General features: G+C 39.9%; 1 protein-coding gene across 3 annotated transcripts in view; it reads right to left on the minus strand.

Annotated features, from left to right (window-relative positions):
* Nucleotides 1–23,918, minus strand: part of PRUNE2 (prune homolog 2 with BCH domain) — a 252,700-nt gene that overhangs the window by 36,577 nt on the left and 192,205 nt on the right. For all 3 annotated transcript variants that reach the window (XM_045562595.1, XM_045562596.1, XM_045562597.1), the window contains 2 exons: nucleotides 7,032–7,111; nucleotides 3,934–4,134 (listed from right to left, as the gene is read on the minus strand). In XM_045562595.1, coding sequence (XP_045418551.1) covers nucleotides 3,934–4,134; nucleotides 7,032–7,111 — 281 coding nt within the window. The remainder of the gene's footprint in view (nucleotides 1–3,933; nucleotides 4,135–7,031; nucleotides 7,112–23,918) is intronic.

A 23,918-nucleotide genomic window follows, 5' to 3' on the forward strand; every position in this document is an offset into this window, starting at 1 on the left:
GAAATCTAACCTTAATTATATGAGCACCTTCAATTATATTTCCCAACTGTTTGGACACAATTATTTTTAAAAAATTGCTTAGAAGTGAAGACCAAGTAAACATCTTTTGAGAGTGAGATTCACAGATTTTCTGTAAGCAAAACTGCATTATGGGCAAAAACCTTGGCAGAAGTGTTTGATTATCAGCCACCAAATGAAACAGGCACATGGTGTGAAAGAACTTCAGGCATCTGGTAAAGGCAGAGTCCTCAAATCATGAAAATGGCCAGATAAAAGGAAGTATAAATGTGAGGGGAGGCTGTCAGGCCTGATTGCAGGTATGTAAGCCTAATCTAGTACAAGACCCTCTCTATTCATTGTTGGTATATTCACTGGGAAGCAACATGGATCAGAGGTCTACGATGATAGCTCTGGGTTTGAATGCTGGCTCTGCCATTTACTAGCTATGTGACCTTAAGCAAATTATTTAACCTCTCATCTATAAAATGGGAGGAAACACAATAGCTATTTTATAGAGTTGACAGGAGGATTAAAATAGTTGATATTTACAAAGTACCTAGACTGGATCCTGGCACATAGTAAGCATTATGTGTTCATTAAAAAATAAATTACTGATCAAGTGTTTTTGAAAAATTGTGCCTTAAAAACTCCAATTTTGCGTAGAATGTATATGCCTGCTTCAAAATGCTCTCATGAGAAACCCCCAAAACATGCAGTTTTCAAGCATTTATTTCATACTTCAAGACTACGATGTATTAGGTCATTAAATATGAAATGTCCAATTTCAAATCAAAAGTGTAGGTTATTATATCTTAAACAAGAAGCAGTACAATTAATCAAAGTATGTGCCTAAACTATCGACACAGTTTTGCCACCTTAATAGTAGTTTGTTTATACCAGCAGTGAAGAAGCCTGGAGAGTGAGTGGTGATGGTATCGTGAAAGGCATTTTCCACAGCTTGTTGAGAATTGAATATTTTTCCTTGCAAGAAGTGGTCCAATGCCTGAAAGAAGTGGTAGTCAGCTGGGGCAAGGTCTGGTGAATATGGTGGATGACAGAGAGTTTCCAAATCCCACTTCTGTAGTTTCAGCAGTGTTGTTCATGTGACATGTGGTAGAGCGTTATCTTGCAAGAGGATTGGCCTGTCTCTGTTGACCAATCTTGGCTGCTTAATCCCAAGCATCCTCATCATTTCATCCAATTGGTTGCAGTAGACATCTGCTGTAATTGATTAACCAGGTTTCATGAAGCTGTAGTGGATAATATCTACCAGCACTGGACAACCAAACAGACACCATTAGCTTTTTATGATGAATATTTTATTTTGGAGTGTGTTTGGCACTTCATCTTTATCCAACCATTGTGTAGAATGCTTGTAATTGTCAAAAAGAATCCAGTTTTCATCACATGCAACGATATGGTGTAGAAATGGTTTGTCTTTATGTCGTGACAGTGAAAAAAGGCAAGCTTCGAGATGATTTCTCTTCTGATGCTCATTTAATTCATGTGAAACCCATCTTTCCAACTCCTTTACCTTGTCAATTTGTTTTGAACCACCCAATATTGTTGAAAGAGTGACCTCAAACCTTGCTGTTAATTCATGCGTTGGTTGAGATGGATTCGCTTCCACTACAGCTTTCAGCTCATCATTATCACCCTGGGTCTCAGGTCACCCATGTGGCTCATTTTCAAGATTAAAATCACCAGAATGGAAGTTCTCAAACCATGGGCATACTGTGCATTTGTTACCACATCCTTCCTAAACACTTCATTGATATTTCGAGCTGTCTGTGCTGCATTGGTTCCACGATGGAACTCATATTCAAAAACAACATGAATTTTTGACTTATGCATGGTTTCACAAAAATTGTTCTAAAAAAAATTTGAAAGAGAATCACAAGCCAAACCGTGTGTTTGAAGGCTGAGGATGTACCTTCACAGTAAACATAAAACAAGAAGTTCAAAATGAAATGTCAGAGATACTGACCGTCAAACTTATTTAAGGAAATCAGACATTTCATACTTAATAACCTAAATCTTTATAATCCACTCCTCTTTTCAGTCAGTTATCTATGTCTGCATGTTTACAAAATATAGCTATTTAGATGTACTTTGTGTTCTCAATGTTTCACATTTTTGTTTGTTTAAAACTGTGTCTAAACATATATCTTTCATTTGAAAATCAAAGTGGATTTTAAAATTCAACTTACTTTAAAATTCCGTCCTTTGAGTTTAAGACCTAAAAGTAGGGTTGTGGCCGTTAAACTGGTTCTTTCAACATAACTCTGTCAACTAAATAAAAAGAACTATGTCAGCAAGTGGCAGCTTGAATTACCAGTTTGCTTAGCCACCACCACTTTGCTTGATGGTTTTACTATTTATAAAAATAAAAGGTTCAGATGTGGTGTGACAAAGCCCTCCCGGCAACAGAGAAGTGAGAGGGGAGGAGAGGGAGAGACCAGCAGGGTCACTCCACAGCTGTCTTCTGTGGGATTTTGCCAATATATTAGCAGGAAAAGGGCAGGAGCTGCTGGGGGCAGCTGGTATGGGAGGAGCTGCTAAAAGGTCTTTGGGATGACAGGAAAGAGCATAAATTCCGACCTTCTTTCACTTCCTATTTGTGTATTTCAATCTACAGGATCAAATAGAAATTCATGAACATGATTAAAATGCAATATTAAATCTCTACTCAAACATAATAGATTATAGAACAAGTAGTTTAGCTACTTTTTTTTTTTTTTTTAATTTGAGGAAATAAAGCCTTAAGCTCCAGGAAGGCAGGTTCTGAATCTGAACTAGTCACAGTTGTAGCCCCTGGCTCAATGACCACTGGTTGAATTAATTAGCTAATCTGATGAGTTTGCCAGTTTTCTAATTATGTTCTTCTATGAGTGGAACTGCTGGAATTAGCATGTCTCTAGAAGTCAGGGCATCCTTTAATTGTGCAATTGTATTGCTTTTTAAGACTAGATGAATTTTTATGATGAATGAAAGCACTGTCAAATATTATAACTTCAGAGAATGCCACCTCGGCTAGTACTGAGACAGAAACTACGTGATGCCATTTTTCAAAGCAAATGTACAGTATTTGTAACTAAGAAACCAAATTCTACTGAGCAAGAGAAAGAACTAAAATGAGACTGATATTCACATCAGGAGTGTCTGTCTTGGATTCGGAAACTTGTAAATTTCTTCCTTTTTTATCCTTGCCATACCCCACCTATCCCAGCCCTTCTTCCTTCCTACTTTATTGGAGATATAGCGTCAAACAAGATAAAGTCCCATGAAGTCCTCATGGAGCATACATTCTAGTGGGAAGTGAAACACAATAAACATGCAAGCAAACAGTTACATAATACAAGTTCATTAGTGATACATGGAAAATAAAATGACTCCTGGGATCAAGAGAGACCGGATGATGGAATAGGGAGGTGGGCAGCACCTTTGATTACAGAGATCAAGAAAGGCCTCTCTGAGGAGGTGACATCTGCTGAAGGTGCCAGTCATGTAAGGATCTGAGGGAAAGAACATTCCAGACAGTGCAGGCTTATACAAGAAACTAGTAAACCCTGATTTCTCCTCTTCAAATTTTATCTTTCAGATTAAATTCTCTTTCTCTGCAAACTCAGCCCCAGTTTTCTTATAACATAGCACATAACAGCTTTCCCTCACCCCTACTTCCTAGCACAGGCCTGGCATAGAGTAGGGGTTTACAAAAAGAGCAATGGTTATATATGACCTCTGTGAACTATACTTGCTCCATCAAGTTCTAAACTGGCATTCATGGCCACCTGTGACCTGAGATACAAACACAAGCTTCTAGAAATCACAGAAAGGATCCACTGGCACAAAAATGGGAGGTTTGTTCCTAATGCCACTTAGATAATCATTCATGTATCATTTAACTTTGGCCTTGCCAAATTAGCAGCTTACCATGGCCAGTGTACTCAAAAGAATCTGCTTCATCAGGAGTGTCGAGTTCATCCACATTGATATCAATTTCATCCGGACTGTCCAGGTTATCATCGGAGAGAATAGATCCTTCACTTTGGTCCAGAGAAAGATTGATATTCGGGGCTGTGAGCTTGATTCTCCGAGGATGAGTGCCATTAAGATCCAGAGAATTAGGAGGTTCTAAACAAGAAAAAGAACAGCAACATCAAGTATTAGATCAAAGGTTGAGCATCCTCAATCTGAAAATCCCAAATCCAAAATGCTCCAAAATGTGAAACTTTTTGAGCAATGACATAATGCTCAAAGAAAATCCTCACTGGAGCATTTCAGAGTTCGGATTTTCAAATTTGGAATACTCAATCCGTAAGTATAGCACAAATATTCCAAAATCTGAAAAAATTCGAAATCTAAAATACTTATGGTCCCAAGCATTTCAGATAAGGGATACTCAACCTGCATGTATATTGCCACCAAGAGTGGGTTTGGGCCCCAGTGAAAAACATTTTTAAGGCCGTTTCAGCAAAAGCAGACCTGCCAAAAATCCTGATATGGGATTCGGACTCCTTTCTTGAGAACAGGCCTCTCAGTACTGTCTCTCCCGAGCCCCATCAGCCCTAGCCATGTGGAAACAGGAAGTGGGAACTATTGCTTAAATGGGTAAAAAATTAGTTCTCAGAACTTCCCTGTTCAGGTTTGAGAACTTGACATTGCTATGATACTGAATTGAATTTTTAAGGGGTATATTGCATAAGAATAGCAGTTAAGCTTGCATATACAGTAGTCCCTCAGCATCAGCGGGGAATTGGTTCCAGGACTTCCCACGGTGAATGCCACAATTCAAGTATATTTAAGTCCCTGATGTAAAATGGCATAGTATTTGCATATAACCTATACACATTTTCCTGTACACTTTAAATCATCTCTAGATTACTTATAATACCTAATACAATGTAAATGCTATGTAAAATATTGTACCGTATTGTTTAGAGAATAATAACAAGGAAAACAAGTCTGTACATGTTCAGTACAGATACAAAGATTTTTTTTTAATATTTTCAATCTGCAGTTGCTTGAATCCATGGATTCAGAAACCAAGGATATGAAGGGCTGACTGTATTTTCTAGTGGTCCATGTTGACTTCGCTCCTATGGAATGAAGGTTAAGAAATTTGTCACGTTCATAGACACTCCCAAAATACTTCTTTTCAAGTCCTGACAACTCTGTATGTGATCTTCAATGAACTTCCCTTGGCTGGCTTGGCCCGGCCTGCTAGTTTTTCATTTTTATTTTTTTAATAAAAGCTAAAGTATCCACCCAGGTTACATTCTTTGAACCCACCCAAGCAGTTACTATCTCTTATGCCAGTATTGCTTGACGTTGGTTTCCACAACACAGCGATGATCCTCTCAAGGTAAGGCTCCCGCCCTTTCGTTGTAGGATGTGTCTTGCTGCTCCAGTGCCTTTCTTTCATTTAATAGCAGAGCTGGAGAAGTCACTTTTAACCAAGTTTATACCAACCAAACAAAAGTGGAGAGATAATCTAATATAGTATAGTAAGAAATATATTTGTTCTTTAGCCCTGGTTCCAGGCACAGAGCTCCTAAAACCCTTGGAATTTCCTGAGATAGATGGTGTCAAAATGGAATTGAATTATAGGACACTTGATTGGTGTCCACCAAAGAACTAGTGTGTGGGCGAAAATCCCTAAACATCTGGTCACAGAAGTGTTCTGTGTGAAAAAACAGTTAGTTGTCTTCACTCAAGAACAAAAACGACATGGTTCCCCTGCACAGTATTTTGAAGATCACCCGGTATACCCCACAACTCTGGAATTCTAACTCTGGCCTTGTCCTAAGGTAATTAGCGTTGTCTTTTGTCATTAACGTTTTTCTTCTCTCCCATCCAAGTACTAACCAGGACCGACTCTACTTAGCTTCAAGATCAGACAAGATTGGGCACATTCAGGAGGGTATGGGTCATAGGCTAGATTTTTCTTTTCTGTGTGGAACATCACCCAAACTGGGTTCCACATAATGTTTTTATGGATTACTTGAAAAAAACCCTCCTATTGACCACAAGTTTTCAAGATACTGGTTTCTGTATTACAGGATTTCTCAGAGCAGTGATGTCCAAAATAATTTTTTGTGAAGATGAAAATGTTCTACATACTGCTACTCAGCACTTGAAATGAGGCTAGTGCAACAGAAGAACCGAATTTTTAAAATTTATTTTAAATTTTAATTATTTTAAACAGCCACGTGTGGCTGGACACTTACCATATAGGATGATCATAGCCTTAGTGCCTTTATTGTCCAAAAGTGCATTGTGAACTTTGAAGGTTGGGATAGACATAGTTGTTACCAAGCTTATTTGGCCAGAGAATATTTAAAAATAGTTATGTCACATTACTAGTATTTTGAAGAATGCATTTTAAATACTAGGACAGAAAACAAACGTAACTGCCTTCATTCTTCCTACCCTGTTCTAGGCTTGGCTGATAAGGCCATGATTCAGGATCCTGGTATGATCCTGGAGTTGGTGTAGCCCAGGGAGGGACCCTAGAACAAAGTGAGAGTCATGCAGTTTGCAACTGAAATTTAAAAATTCTTTTTTGTGTATGGCCTGGGTTATAAACCCTTACGATGCAGGGTGGGTTTTTTTTTTGTTTGTTTGTTTGCTGTTTGTTTTTTATAGTTAAGGTGCTGAGCATTCCTGGTATTACATTTCCAATTTTAAACATTCTCACAATTATATGTAAATTTGTGAAGTTAGACGTTAGTCAGAATTTGGTATCATGATATATAGTAGCCAATTATCATAGAAACTAAAAACATTGGCAGATAAGGCTGGGTCCAGGAGATAAAATGTAGCCCACACTAGTGAGCATCAGTATTTAAGCCAACTCTGAAATTAACCAAATGGAGCCTGACACCTTCCTCTCACACATTTTTTTTTTCCTCTTCACTTCTATCGCTGCAATCACAAGTGGGATGCATAGGAAATGATTCTGTCACTGCATAATGAACACGCTTAGATATAGCACATCGCTGAAGGAAATGAACAAATGCTCCTCTCACCAGGCCTCATGTCTGCAGCACCGGGACTCAGCATTCCCTCCTCAAAGGGGATGTCCATTCCTACATCCTCTGACAGTAGTCTGGAAAAAAAGCAAAGCAAAGAGTGTAAAAGATTGTGTGGGACTTCATTTTCTTTGAAAAGGAAATCCACAGATTCCAGGATAACAATTTCAACTCACTTCAAATAAACTATGTATGTGTACCGAATCCACTGTAAGTGGCCCCAGATTAGAACAAAGACATTCTGCAGTGTCACGAATGAGAACCATGCACCCCAATTCCACTTGGTTACATCGAGTCACTTCTCCTGCAGGCTCACATGAGTAAACACGTATGCTAAGTAGAAAATGCAGAAATAGGAAATACAAACCAACTAAAAATATACTTCAGGGGACACTTAATAAATTTTTTTCAGTAAGAGAGGCAATATAAGTGCTTTGGAGTAAAGACAGTCCTGAGTCTGTTTATATCTCTTTCCCTATGTAAATTTGAACATATTACTTACATTGCCACGGGCAGAAGACAAGCATACTCTGCTGGTCTCACTTTTTTATTTGTAAATTAGGGACATCCTGTCTACCTCACCAAGTTGTTGAAAGATTAAACTACCAAGGTAAAATGCCTATAATTCCTGAGCAGGCATGGGCTGATGCTATTTTTCTTCCTTTTCCTTTGAATATTTAAAGATTCCTTGTGTATGTATGTTGGTGAAGATGGTTCTAGTCATGACTTACCATCTCTTGTATCTAATCAGTGCCAAGCCCAGGACCATTTACATTTGCCCAGTTGGTAAAACACTTATAGGAAAATACCAAAGAAAATTGTGACAAACTTTATCTAGGAAGCTGACCAACTGTTCACAATGAATTCTCTTGACTTATTTCCATTCCCTGGCCCTTGTTCAGTAAATTCCCAAATACCATGATAATATATTTTTCTTCGTGGTGGCTTTAGGGTAATTTCATTTAACTAGGGTGAATCCTCATGATGTAGAAACTAATCTAAATTGAAACATGATAAACCTTTATGATAAAGTTCTAAATTTAGTTCCTCTCTCCCTCTCTTATTGAGACTTTCTCCACGTCAGTCTGGGTCTACCAAACATTTGGAGTTTGACCAACTTCTCCAGGATCCAAGTCAAACCCCTTACTGTCAGTAAAGCACTATGATGAGAAAAAAATTCTATGAACAAACATGTATTGAGTGTCTACTATGTCCTGAGGCTAGAGAGGAACCAAACAGACCAGCTTCATTCTCATGGTGGGGATGGGATGATGGAGTTAAAACAATGAGCACTACCTTCAACAGCTCCCCTGGAGGGAGCTAAGTGCCTGTGTCCTTACCAGCCAACCCCACAGACCCCTTCTAAAGGTCAGCATCAGGGAGTTTCTTGTTAATATCCGTTCTGTGGCTTCAACCCTATGTGTTCTCTAAAACTATACCTGCACCCTGGCGGCAAAACAGTGAGCAGGAGGTTGGTGTGTAAGTAAGGCAGTAATGTATCATCAGGAACGAGATAACCTGTGCCAAATGGGGACATGCTATGCTAGGTGGGAGCAAACCAAGTTGTTCAGCAACAGAGGTGGGAGAGGTGAGCAAAGAGAAGGTCTATGGTAGGCTTCAGTTTTGAAAGTTCTGGGACCAAGAGGGATGGATGTCTGGGTTTTCCACACTGCTGCAGTTTTTCAGATTTCCTTACAACGAGCCCTTGTCATCTGAAGTCATCTTGTGTGCTCTCTTTGACATCAAACCTTAGGACCCATCAAGTACCAAAATGCTGCTGTTAAGAGCAGCTGAGTTCAAATCTTCATTCTGGCCGGGCGCAGTGGCTCACGCCTGTAATCCTAGCACTCTGGAAGGCCGAGGCGGGTGGATTGCTCGAGGTCAGGAGTTCGAGACCAGCCTGAGCAAGAATGAGACCCCTGTCTCTACTAAAAATAGAAAGAAATTATCTGGCCAACTAAAAAAAAATATATAGAAAACATTAGCTGGGCATGGTGGCACATGCCTGTAGTCCCAGCTATTCAAGAGGCTGAGGCAGGAGGATCGCTTAAGTCCAGGAGTCTGAGGTTGCTGTGAGCTAGGCTGACGCCATGGCACTCACTGTAGCCCAGGCAACAAAGCCAGACTCTGTCTCAAAAAAAAAAAAAAAAACAAAATCTTCATTCTGTCACTTACTGTGTTAGATTGAATTATTGAGCCAGAAATACCCTAAGTATTTAGAGATACATTATATCTCTAGAGTCAACCTTGACAAAAACAGTAAAGACATCAGATTTCTACCAGTCTGATAGAATACATGGGGTGGGGGCTTTAGCCTCAAAATAAATATGAATGGTATAGATATGAATGGTATGAACAGAAAGATAGTAACAGCTTAAATGTGATAGGCTTTTAAAAATGTTTGTGAGTTATGGGCAACATCACGGAGTAACAGAAGGAGTCCTAGATATGAGGTTATAGTTCTGAGTGATAGTTCTATAGCTAGTACTGACAAGCTGATTAACTCTGAGATTAGTTGACCATTTTTTGTGATTTTAAATGGAGACAATAAATACTCAACATCACAGTGATGAATAAATACAATACAAATGAAAGTACTCTGTAAATCATAAAGCATTGTCTGAGTATAAGGTATTATTCATACATATCCCCCCACTGAAAACATAATACCAGGAGCGGTGATTTAATTGAAATATGTGTCATGGTTGGACAAAACATCATTAAGATTACTTGAATATTAGACCAGATAAAGGGTAATTTCATTACTGCACAAATGTCCACAGAGGCTAGAAATGCTCTTCAACTCATTGGTGTTAGAGAATAGAGCCTTTGTCTCTCAATCCTCTTTTTCAACACAAAGCAGAGACCCTGTGAAGAAGGTTCTGGAAAGCCAGTGTTGGCATGCACTGGAGGACGGGAAACGCCGAAGGCTGTGATCTGAGGCTGATCGGAGGAAAAAGACTCTCACAAACCCATATGTATTACAGAAGGCTGTGGGGACATGTTAGGAAACCCCTGGGACAGAGGGAAAGCAGAGCCAAAATAGCCTAGAAACAAATCTGGGAGAAATACAAGTCACGCTCTTTGTAAATACGTCAACCACATTAATATATCAGGCCCATAAATATTTGTAAAACTGAAGTGGCCAAATGGAGTAGCCAGAGATTAAGCAGGATGCCAGTTTCATGATCCATAACGGAAACCTCTTAGGACCTGTCAGGTAACAAGTCAATCCAGCATAAAGCCAGGTATTTTATCTTATCCATCTACAGCAACTACTTAACTTGGGGTTTTCTGTATAGGGCACGGAGCTAATGCAGAGGGGAGGGCTGACTCTACTGTGGCTGGACTGGCTACCTGTCTCCATCTAGAGGATGTATCAGAACTGTTTTATGGTTTCTTTGCTGGATGGTGTTATAACATTATTGTTCATCAAATATTTCTGGCTCTCGGCTTTTTGGGTGCTGCCCCCTGTGAAGTTAGGGTGACCACGTGACTTACTTCGGGTAACCAAGAAAGTGGAGTGGCACATGTCACTTCTTCGCAGATTTAAGAGCAAGCGCATGGGGGACCACCTCCTCTTCCCGCCTTGGTGGCTGTGGGGATCTCTGCCAGGCTCGGTTCTGAGTGTCTCTGATGAGCAGAGACTCCAACTAAAGCTTGTTGGATATGTGAACAAGAAATTATCTCTTGTTGTGTTTTGCCCTGAGATGCTGTGCTTATTTGATGTCGTATCACTGTGCAGCTGACCTTTATTGTTTGTTTCGAAGGGAATCACACTATGCTCAAAATTTTATTTTCTAATTTAAGTAACCCATTTTCCACAATCTCAGCCCAGACTCATGTTGACAGTACACATCTGCTTATTTGGGTTGCTAAAGCATAAAAGAACATTTTAATAAATGGGGACAAAAGCTCAGAAGGGCATTGAATGTTTTCATGCATTCTGTAAACTTGCGTATTAACGTATCACCTTTATGGTTATTGTCATAACTGTCTATTAATTACTTGTCAATTTACTTAATATTTTTCTCTAAATTTACTTATTTTATTAAGGTTGTTTTGAAATGAAGGTTTGTATCACTAGTGTACAGGCTATCTAAAATACTTGGACCAGAAGTGTTTCAAGTTTCTGATTTTTTGGGATTTTGGAATATTTGCATTATATACTTACTGGTTGAGTATCCCTAATCTGCAAATCCAAAATCTGAAATGCTCCAATAAGCATTTCCTTTAAGTATCACGTTAGATCTCAAAAACTTGGATTTTGGAGCATTTCAGATTTTGGATCAGAGATCCTCAGCCTTTATATGAAAATTTAAATCACACCCCCAAAATAAATGGTCACATAAATTAAACATAATAAAAATAAAATAATGCTATTAAATTAAAGTTAGATCCCCTGAGGTCTCACTCGAAGGCTTTCTCTTTGCTACAAAGGAGATTAGGAAGTATTAGCTATGTCTGGCAAGGTATAATGCCATGTATCATTACAAATACAAGAAATGCTGTATGAAATAGAATACTCAAAAAGGAATTAAAACATTTGCAAGCTTGAAAGAAGCCAAGGGAAATCCCCAGGCACCAGAAATGAAGAGTTATTATAGAAAGCTGATAAAAAAGGAGCCCACAGGGGTTTTAGGCTGGACACAGGCCTTAGGGTCCCACAACAGAAGAGATCGCCAAGTACTGGAAGAAAGGCCTAGACCTGAACTTCTAAATAGGGTTCTGGGCTTTAAGGAACTGCCTCCTTACTGAAAAGGGGATGAAAAAAAAAAAACACCTTTATCCTCTGGCCTTGGAAAACACAGTCTGCGTGGAACTTGGGTAGAAAATAAAAAGCAATCTGTAAGAATTGGAGACACCAGTCATATGCCAAGCATGTCTCAATTTATATCACCTGAATGATGTAGGAAACCCAAATCAAGAAATTAAAATTAAAATTCATACAGGATCATTGAAGATCTATGACCCTAGGGTTCCAAAAGAATCAAATGTGAAACCACTTGGTAGTGTTTACTTTTACAATTTAATGTTCACTGGAAATCCACTTAGGAGCAAGAAAAAACTCTCAAAGATGAACTCCTATCAAAAAAACCTTAGAAACTAACTGGGGAAAAAAACACTATGAGAGATTTCCAGGAGATGTAGTAAACAGAAAAATTAACAATAAAAGTACTAAAAAAAAAAAAAGAACAATATAAAAGAGACTATATGATTAAAGAAAAAAATTTAAAACAATGGGTATATGGTCATACAAAGTGCTATAATGGACATTGGAAACTAAGAAGGGGGGTGTGGGAGGGGGTGAAGGATCAAAAATTACCTGTTTGGACAATGCACACTATTCTGGTGGCAGGTACACTAAAAACCCTGACTTCACCGTTACACAATTCAGTCATGTAACAAAAAACATTTGTACCCCCTAAATCTATTAAAATTTTAAAAAGAAAAGAAAAAATAATATTTAAAAATTTAAAAAATTTAAAATTTACATAAAAATTTTTTAAAAATATTGAAAACTTTATGTGTTAAATCACTGAGATTTAGGGTGTTTGTCATAGCAGGTAATGCCACTTAAGCCCTGAGTAGCCATGCTGCTTAAAAAAGAAACATCTAAAACATAATGATGCAGACGTGTTGACAATGAAGTGATATAAAAAGATACATCAAGAAAATTTAAACACAAGCAAGCATGTCAGGCAAAACAGACTTTAGAGAGAAAAGGCATTATTAAGGCTAAAGAAATTATTTAGTGATCAATATGCTTTTAGCAACATAGCCTCAAAATACATAAAAGGTAAATTGAAAATAAGTTACAAGGCAAAATGAATTTTAAGGATGAAAATTTGAATATATCTCTCAAAATTTTATAAATTAATTTGAAAAGAAATACATAAGAATATGGAACAGAATAACATAGTAATAATATACCTTAATATACCTTGATCTAATGGACAGATCTATACTCAATTAAAAAAAAAACATTTTTTTCAGACTCACCAAAACTGATCATACATGATGTATCATAAAAACACCAAAAGTCAATATCACAGAAAGACAGTTTGGAGACTGAAAAATACACTTGTAAGTGACCAAACAATAAAGTCCTACATATCAAAACTTGTGGAAGCAGCTAAAGAAGTTCCTAGAGGAACATAAATAGCCTTAAATTCAGTTATTAGAAAATAAGATGGGCTGAATTAGCTAAGAGCCCAACTCAGTTAGAAAAAGAACCATGCTCTATGTGATTCAGTGCCATTTATGCTAAATCTGGGCACCCCCTCTAGTGATCACGCATGCCACCAAGTGGAAAAAAGCAGTGATGTAAATGGAATTCTCCAATTTGACAACAGCTCCCACATATATTAGTAGGCTGTGTGTTTATGGTATTTATGCCTCTTAATACAGAAGCTAACTGCAATTGCATGGCAGTCCTGGACAGCACAGAGAGTGAAGGACAATGAATGAAAAACTTTTGGTCTTAGTTAAATGTACCCTCTTATTTGAGAACAGGTACAAAATTAAGTACATTCTCCATCTTGCATCTTTTCAGCATATCTGAATTTGAGGGATTTGATTGTTGTTGTTGAATTAGCCTTGCCTGAAATCGGGCTCTTTTTAATAGGAAATGACCAGTGACCCAGGACTTGGCACACGCACAGAGACAGCATTTCTGCATGGTAATGTTTCCTGACAGGCACTGATACCAAACAGCAGCTAGTACCCCTTTATGGGAATAACCATTCTTACAAGTTTGGCCACTAAATAATAAAGCTCCATAAGAAATAGAGAAACAGGTCGATATGTGGGGTTAATTGCTCTTTAGAAAAATACCAGACGGTTCTGCTGGCATATTTTAGGGAAAATGATTACATAAAGAGAAATTTCCTTTGTGTCAGAGTTTCTAAAATTCTCCTGGCTTCCTTCTAGTCAAGTAAGATATGCTAGACAGATAAAGTTGCTTTCTCTAGAAATGGCGATTACAAGAAACAAGAAAAAACAAGCAAAACCTTTCACAAGGGCCTTGCCTTCCTTTGTTAAGTACGTAAATTAGCCCAGTGGTTGGAGGATTGCCATTTGAGGATTCTTGTCTGATAAAGCAGACTGCACAATTTGAGCCAACAGTACATGCCACCCTGGGAACCATAGAGTACTTATCAAATTACTCAGAGCAGGAGGCAAGACTGAAGTTTTACACTCAGCCTAATCAAGCTGATACCAATGACAAGAGATCCCACAGTAGGAAGTTGGGTTTAAGTCCATGAAATCAGGCTCTTGGCAACAATTTGCTACCCAGCTGGGCCTCTCTCACCCTGGAACAGATAAGCACCGTGGCCAGGCAAGAGGAAGAGTCTTAGAAGCTAGCCAGCTGAAGGGAGATGAAGGAAGGAGGTAAGAATAGGGAAAGAAGACAACAGTAAACAATAGAAAGATAAATGTGGTAGCATGCGCGCCTGTAGTCCCAGCTACTCAGGAGGCTGAGGTAGGAGGATTGCTTGAGGCCAGGAGTTCGTGGATGCAATGTACTATGAAAGCACCTGTAAATAGTGACTGCCCTCCAGCCTGGGCAATACAGCGAGACCCCATCTCTAACAAAAAAGACAATAGGAATATAACCATTGAACACTCACACAGAGAACACCTTCCCTAGGGAATCTGCAGAACCCCACAAACCATGGCTATACATTCTTCTCAGAGGAGAGGAACGTGATACAGTCTCTGTACCCAGGGTCAGAATCTAAAACTTTGCAGGTAGCAAAAAAATTACTTGTAGCCCGAAGGATCCTCAAAAATTTTCTTACATTGTTCTCTGAATGTAGCATAAATGGTTTTGTCTATAAAATTTTTTTACAGTGAACTTTATAAACACTAAAATTTGAGGATCACTAAACAGGAATAGAAGGAAAGCCTAAATTTTTATTATCTAAACCACTTTGCTTTTTGGATAATAATTAAACCCTTGGTTATAAATGAGTGGTGCATGGAAAATTCTACTTCTTGCCTGCAGGCTATACACCATCCTCTTTTCATATTTTTTCTATAACCTTAACATATATCAATAAATTTTTGTGTTGTTGAGAAGATTAAATTACATGGCATAACTTTACTTGGGGAGGGGCACATACTCATTTATGAAGCGGATTTACAGTTCATAGCTAAGATTCCTCACAGGCATCTCAAACTGAGCAGGTGCAAAACCGAATCCAACATCTTCCTCTACACAGAACAGCTACATCCTACATTCTCTGAGATGACTTTTAAAAAGGTCCACAAATTCTTTGACACTCCCTTCAAAAGGTGGAGCCTAATTCCCCTTCCTTTAAGTGTGGACTGGACTTAGTGATTTGTTTCTAAAGAACAGAATAAGGTAGAAGTGACAGTTTATGGCTTCTACGTCTAGGTCCTACAAGGCACTGTGGCTTCCTCTTTGTTCTCTCTGGGATCCGCAGTGTGGAGGAAGCCAGTTGCTATGTGGTAAGGACACTCAAGCAGCCCTGTGGAGAGGTCCCTGTGGTGAGGAACTGAGGCTTCCTGTAAAAAATCCAGGAAGGAACCGAGGCCTTCTGCCAACAGGCATGTGAGTGAGCCTTCTTGGAAGCAGGACCTCCAGCCAGAAGACTGCAGCCCTGGCTAACATCTTGATGGCAATTTACCCTGAGCCAGAACCATCTGGCTAATCCACTCTTGAATTCCTGATGCGCAAAACTGGGAAATAATAAATGTTTGATAAGCTGCTAAGTTTTGAGATAGTTTATTACACCACAATAGCTAGCTAATACCTTCCCCATCCTAGTGAATGTCTCTACACATCACCTGGGCACCCAGGCCCCCAAACTGGCATCCATTCTTACTTTTTTTTTTTTTCTCCATTTCTTCCCAATCCAGTCTGCCATGCTGTCCTGTAGATTTACCTTACCCTGTCCTCTCCATTCACACTGTTAATGCCTTAATTCAAGTCCATTTTTTCACGCAGAAACTGCTTAACCTTTCCGTCTCTAACCTTACCCCTACCTCCTCCAAATCACTAACTCAATATCCTTCTCAATCTCAACCTTGATGCTGCCTTCTGGTTTAAATCCTGTCAGTGTTCCCACTGTCTCAAGGAAAGAGTCCTGCCTCCAGAGCAGGGCTCCATGAGCTGACCCTCAGCCGCAAACTTGAGCCTACGCTCTCCTTCCCCACTCCCCACTTGGCCCTGCTAATCTGGCTGTCCTCTGTAACTCAGCGTAGATGCCTCAGTCCCGGGGACTCACCTGCAACCACACAGTTGGGTCAAGGACCCACAACACCCTGTGCTCACTTCACATGGCTGCTGTCCACATTTCTACAATTTCCCATTTGAAACATGTCTGCCTCCCTCTTCCCCACCCCAACCCCTCCACACACACACACACACACACACACACACACACACACACACACACACAGCTCCTGGAGACAGGCAGTCCCAGGGCTTAGCACAGGGCTTAGCATGAGTTGGAGAAGACGAAGTAACTAGGGAACAACACACACAGAGAGGCGAAGGTGCCCTGCTTTTCTGGTAAAGTGCTCCTCAGAATGTCTTGCTACATAGGGGAACTTGACCACCAAAATTCTCTTCCAACAAGTTCCTTTCTTCAAGTCAGGCTTTCTTCAAAACATAATTTGGAAATATTAGGTGACTCTTATGGGAGTGCTTTACAAAGAAGTAATTACTCTGAACACAAGTAGGCAAAATTCACCCAGTGTGGCATTTATTACATCCTGCCATACAACAATAAAAGCTCCTCCTTGATGATATTAGGAGTAATTGGGAGTGGGTTTGGCTAAGAACAAGGTTCTTATGAAAGGACAATTGCTTTTCTTCAGAATTGGAGACAGTCCTCAATGCCAGGGTCCCTGGCCCAAGTGAGGGTCAGAACTGGCGGAGGTCTCAGCACAGACTCCTGCCTCCCTGCCCATCCTCTACCTCCCCCTACTGCACCTGCTTGGCACCACGTGGGATTTGTCCTTTGTGAAGACTGGTCTGTAGACACCTCCCTGCCCCACTCTCCTGCCCAAGGAAATAACCTCCTCAACAGTGCAATGAATGGCTGCATGCTCTCCGTTTTACTTCCTTCCCCTAAGTAGTTCAAGAGTGTGGAGTTACTTAAATGCCCTGGAAAATCTGGCACCAGAAATACATAGATACTCCTTTAACTGCTGCTCAAGCAGTTATTATTTGCTGATCCACAGGGCATGGTAGAAGACTTGTCTGACTTCTTTAGAGCTAAGGTCAGCAAAGTTTTTCTGTAAAGAACCAGATACTAAATGTGTTAGGCTTTGCATTCTTTACAGTCTCTGTGGCAAGTATTCAGCTCTGTCATAGTAGCACAAAAGCAGCTATAGACAATATGTAAATGAATTGTTATGGGTGTGTTCCAATAAAACTTAATGTACAAAAACAGGTGGCAGCCTTGATTTGACCTGGGGCCATGGGGGCAAAGTTTGACAACCCCTGCTCTAGAGTCAAACAACTTGAATAACTTTTCGATGCTGGATATATTTTTTAAATTGTGAAGCTTTCATATTGGTGCTAGTGGCACTCCAAATATGTTTTTGTGAGTATAAATACATTAAGGAATAGTTTTTGGCTGTGCTTATCAAAATTTTAAATGCAGAGAGCCTTTCAGCAGCTGTTCTAAGATTACATAGCGCAGAATATTCACAGATATACACCAAAATATAGGTAAAAAGACATTTACTGTAAAAACAAAAACTAGACTTTTTATTTGAGCAGTCTGAATTTGATGGTGATGCCAACATGAGATAGTTTAAAATTTCTCTAATCACTGCTATTCCCAACTGTGCTATGTTGAATCTCCCTTCGCTGCATCATGTTTACTTTCAGTTATTAAAATCTAATCTAGTTTAAAATGCCAATTTCCCATCTTAAAGTTGTATCTCCTCCACTCCTGCCTGTGCCAGCAGAAGTTGTGCCAGAGGGGACTTGGGGTAGGAAGGGCTCCTCCATCACCCTCTTTCTGTGCCATGGCACATCTGTGAGGAGTGGCTGGGCGGATGGGGTCTGCACTGTTCCTTCACTCCTTTTCCCGGCTGAACTTTGGGAACTCTCTCCCTCTATTCCAGACTCCTATGAGTTCCTTGAGGGCCCATGGACCTCCCCTTGGCCCACTTCTCTGATATGGGAGATCTGGCTTCACCCTACATCTTTCCTCTGTCCTCAGCTCCTGCCACTGCCTCTGGCTGGGGCCTTCTCGCCCTGGGTGGTATGTTAGCTTGGAGGGCCGCCATTACAAAGTATTCCACACTGGGTGGCTTCACCAACAGAAGTTTATTTTCTATCAATTCTGGAGTCTAGAAGTCTGAGATCAAGGTGTCAGCAGGGTTGGTGTCTTCTGAGGCCTTTCTCCTTGGCTTGTAGATGGCCACCTTCTCCCTCTCACTTCACTTAGTCATCCCCTGTGTGTGCGCGCGTGTGTGTGTGTGTGTGTGTGTGTGTGTATATGTGTGTCCTAATCTCTTCTTCTCATAAGGACACCAGTCATGCTGCATTAGGGTCTACCCTAATGAATTAGTTTTTAATTTAATTGCCTCTTTAAAGACCCCATTTCCAAATACTAGATAGGACTTCAACATATGAATTGGGGGAGGGGACAGGATTTAGTCCATAACAGGTGGGATACTACAAAATGGTTCAAATCCACCACTGTCCATGGGGTCACAGTACCTGTGGGACACCCATCCCACCTACCTCTCCATACAGTGATGGCACAAGGTCACCCCCACCATCCTCTCTCAAATGTTCTTTTCATTTGCTCAGGCAGGATCAGGGCAGACCCACCAGTCCCCAGCCTAAGCAGACATCCAACTGGGAGTGTGCTGCCAGTCTCCCTGGGGGAAGGCACTGCAATTCCTTATCCATGGCTCTTCTGTAGCAGCCCTCACTTGCCTTTGGAGAGGCAGAAAGTGACGTACCCTGGTACTCCTCACCAGTCAATGACTCTTGACAATTTCCTCACTCTCCTCCAGCCCAGTCTTCTGCTCATATAGACTGGGATGATGATTGAGTTTGGTAAATTTGGGTCACTTTTTAAGAGGCCTTGAGGGAAGCATCTAATCCAATTGTTGAGAGCTTCTTGCTCTGTCTCTCTTTGGGACAAAGAGAACTTTGCACCGTTTTGCCCTTGGCCTTGGCCCCTAGTTGCTCATTCAGTGACTAAAGGAAATTTTCCACTCCAAAAAAATTTTCTTACAAAAATATAAGGGATAATCAAAATGCCCATTAATGGGGGAGTGATTAAATATAGCATGAAACTCATTATGGTATCAATGCAAAAAAATTTCTATGCATATTGACATAGAATGGTACTTAAGATATATTAATATTTAATTAAAAAAATCAAGCTATACAATGGTATCTTTAGAATGATACTATTTGCATAAAATAACATACACTTATATATCTTTTTAGATATAAATAATATCCAGAAAGAATAGAATATACTGTTAATGGCAGTTACCTATATGGAGTACGTAGGGGAAGAAGGGATTTTTACTTTTTATTTATTTACTTTTCTGTGTTGTTTGATTTTTAAAACATGAGCCTGTGGCAACATTGTAAAGTAAAAAGGCCTCCTGGCCTACAGGGGGAAAAAAAAATAAAAAGGCAATTTAAAAATAGTAAGATTCTATAAGAGTTTCTAGAAATCTACTTGGAGACATCTGAGTTAATGTTAGAAAAAAAGAAGTGCTTAGTAAGTAGTAATTTCAGTTTTTTATCAGCAGCAATATTATGCTGTCATGTCCCACTGCCACATTATCAGGGCTTTTGAAGTTTTCCAAAACAAACTGTAGGAAGCAAGAAAGCCAGAAAAGCCCAGGCTCAGATTAACCCATCCTCACAGAGGTCCTGCTGTCCCCTCTTGGCCACATGTCTCTTATATTTGTTTATCTTCTCAAGTATTTTCTGAAGTTCTAGCTTCATAAACAATGGGGATATTAAAACAAACAAGAGACAAGCCCTACCTGCTTCTCACAGAAGTTGCTGAATAAAACCTCGCTGATGCATATTTTGCAAGAGCTTGTTTTAAATTTATCTAATTCTATCCTTGTTTTGCTGTCTGTTTCTCGATATCTTCACTCCATCTTTTAATAGTTTCTCCTTTTCAATAGTCTATTCTTTTTACTTTGGTTCCTTTTACCATTGCTTTGTCTATTTTGTTAGATTTGCTGTTATTGTCTTTGTTTTTTCAGTTTTGATTTTTTTCTTTATTATTATCATTCTTATTTGCTTATAAAAATTTCATTATCTTATTTATGTTGTCCTTGTCCTTAAAGAAGAAACAAATTCTTTGATTTCATATAGTATTTTCTGACTTCAGAAGTCTTATACTTTTCAAATTAACATTGTTTTTGATAGGATCCCTTTAACGGATTCTTTTCTGTTCCAGTTTCACAGGTGAAGACAGCAAAGAGGCAGAGAATGAAACATTTCCATCCCAATGAACAAACTGTCACCTCCTAAAGAGCAGATAGTTCCGGCATCAGGACAGTCCCCACAGGGGCTGAGAGCACAGCCAGCAGCCGGCACTGTGAGAACGTTTGTTGAATAAACACAAGATACATGCACCAGTGTTCTGTCCTTTTGGTAATACTACCCCATTTTTATTTTCTGGATTTCCTTTCTGATGATCCATTGTTCCTCACTTTCCCCTAGCATCACATTCCTTTATCTTTTCATTCACCCACAGTCATTGTCAGTGGTTGAAACTGAGTCACCTCTCAGACCCCAGGGAGAAGGTCCGGAAGCAGGCCTGTGGCCAGGCACCGGCAGATTCCTGGAATCCACCTCCAAGGTCAGCTCCTGTGAGCTCAAACCTGGGACTGGCAGGAGCAGACACAGGAAAAAATACCCAGGGAGGATTTGTACCCGAGTGTTCCAAACCATCCTGGGGGGGATGAAAGAGACACAGAAGGGGACTACTGGTTACATGTCTAAGCCAGCACTTCCCAAAGCCTATACTCAGGTGACCAGTTCCACACATCTATGCCAAATGGCTCTGTGCCAAATAAGTTTGGGAGACACCCTATATTACTTCCTCCTTCGGGGACTTCATAAGGCACATAAACCTATTGTAGACTCTGAAATGTTCAGTAGAAAATAAATCTGTTCGGTTTTGTCCCATTTTGACCAAGGAATCTTTTCTTCTTACCTTTTTCTTTTCTTTTCTTTTCTTTTCTTTTCTTTTCTTTTCTTTTCTTTTCTTTTCTTTTCTTTTCTTTTCTTTTCTTTCTTTCCTTTTCTTTTCTTTTCTATTCTTTTCTATTGAGTAACGTGTTTAAAGCAGAACAAAAATTGGAAAGCACAACTCGGAGACATAATCCAGTGAGATGTGTGGACCTCTTGGGCTGCTTCTTACAAAAACCTAGAAAACGCAGCCTGAACTACTAGGTGGTACTTTTATTTTTTCCAGAAAGTGTACAGGATAGCAGCTAAACCCTCAAGATTCTGGAGTCAGACTGCCTGCACTTGAATCTTGGCTCTGATCTTTATAAATGTGTGGCTTTAGGCAAGTTACAGAATTCCTATGTGCCTCAATTTCCTCATCTGTAAAATGGGGAAAGTAGGCCGGGTGTGGTGGCTCACGCCTGTAATCCTAGCACTCTGGGAGGCCAAGGCAGGAGGATCACTCGAGGTCAGGAGTTCAAGATCAGCCTGAGCAAGAGCGAGACCCCATCTCTACTAAAAATAGAAAGACATTAGCTGGACAACTAAAAATATATAGAAAATATTAGCCGGGCATGGTGGCGCATGCCTGTAGTCCCAACTACTAGGGAGGCTGAGGCAGAAGGATTGCTTGAGCCCAGGAGTTTGAGGTTGTTGTGAGCTAGGCTGATGCCATGGCACTCTAGCCCAGGCAACAGAGTGAGACTCTGTCTCAAAAAAAACCAAAAAAATAAGATGAGGAAAGTAATGCTACCTACTTAGAAAGTTGTAAGGATTAAATGAATTGATTTCAGAGCCAGTCATGTGACTCAGGCCTGACCAAGCAGCATAGTTCCCACCTCTTGCCAACAGTGATTGGTTCCAGGAATAAGCATGTGACCCCACTTATTCTAGTGAGACTCAACACAGACTTTGTGGAAACTTCTGGAAAAAAGAAACCTTTTCTGGGGGGATTGCCAGCCGAAGGTAATGTAAACCTGAGGGCACTATGGAGAAAGGAACTCAATCTATTGAGAAACAGAGGCAACGGGTGGAAAAAGGAATGATAAACATTGGCTGCATGGCTGGAGCTTCCTTATCCTCCTCTGCAGACAGCCTGGTTAGTTCCTGAGTTTTTCATGCTATGAGCCAAATAATGTACTTTTTAGCCTAAGCCAGGGAAGTTGGTTTTTTGTCATCAGCCACCCAAAATGACCTGACTAATAAAACAGATTGGGAAAAATATGTATGCTCTCAGAGAGCTTACATGTGGTATATTCTTTATGAACACAGGGTTATCTCCCGTATGAAGTACCAGGGTGATGATTCTTGAAATCAGCTGACTCTTGTATATTTGTTGGATGAATGCATTTGTGCATATCACTCCTCTAATCCTGTGTGCAAACGAAAGAATGTCATGTGAGGAGAGGACATGCCCTGAAACCTGAGGCCACTTTTTAATATTTTTTTTAATTTTACTTTTAGTTGATAAAAAATTGTATATATTATATGTTTATAGGTACAATGTGATGTTTTGATGTATATTTACATTGTGGAATGATTAAATCAAGCTAATTGACATCCAAAGCCTCACATGCTTACTTTTTTGTGTGGAAAAACATTTAAGAACTACTCTTTATCCTAGCACTCTGGGAGGCCAAGGTGGGAGGATTGCTTGAGCAATCAGGCTGTGTGAAACCAGCCTGAGCAAGAGTGAGACCCTGTCTCTTTAAAAAATAATAATTAAAAAAACTCTACTCTTTTAGTAATTTTGAAATATACAATGCATTATAGTATTATTAATTATAGTCACCACTCTGCACAACAGATCATTAAAGCTTATTCCTCCTAATTGAAATTTTGTACCCTTTGATCAACAAGTCCCCATGCCCATCCCCCACCCTCTCAGTCTCATAACCACCATTTTACTCTCTACTTCTGTGAATCTGAGGCCACTTTTGGACAAAGCTACTTGAGTTTGTCTTTCCTGGTAGTTTACTTCCCAGTGTGATTTGCTTCGAGATAAGTCAAAGGGAAGGGGAGAGAGGAGCGGGAGTTGGCTGTGTGCTCACCTGCAGGGCAGCTCCAGAGTCCCTGCTCCCCGTTCCTGCCTCTGGTTCTCATTTCCTCCACCTTCCCAATGGCTGGGGTCCAACAGATCCAAGTTAGCTACCTCTTGGCAATGGGAAAATTCTAGATCACACTTAAAGGTTTCTATGCTCTTTGAGGACTCTGGACTCCCTTAGATTCCCAATGCAAAGCTGAAAAACTTCTTCAAGTCCTTTCATACCTCAATCCCCAGACTGATTCTCCTACAAGGAATTTCTCCTTAGCCTTTCAGAACAGTTTAAGAAAAACAACGCTTACAAATAGGGAGGTGATCCACCACAGTGGGGTCAATGGGATCAGTTCCACTTCTGCTTCTTTTTAACCATGTAACTGTGATAAAATTATTTGACCTCCCTAAGACTTAGTTTCCTCATCTGCAAAATGGGTATGATAAGAGAGATTTCAAAGAGATAACCAATAAAGTATTTGACAAAAGTCCTAATATATTATCAGTTTTTTTTTTTTGTTTTTTTTTGAGACAGAGTCTCGCTTAGTTGCCCAGGCTAGAGTGCTGTGGCGTCAGCCTAGCTCACAGCAACCTCAAACTCCTAGGCTTAAGCAATCCTACTGCCTCAGCCTCCCGA

Source organism: Lemur catta, chromosome 10 (genome assembly GCF_020740605.2).
Source record: "Lemur catta isolate mLemCat1 chromosome 10, mLemCat1.pri, whole genome shotgun sequence".
NCBI lineage: Eukaryota > Metazoa > Chordata > Mammalia > Primates > Lemuridae > Lemur > Lemur catta.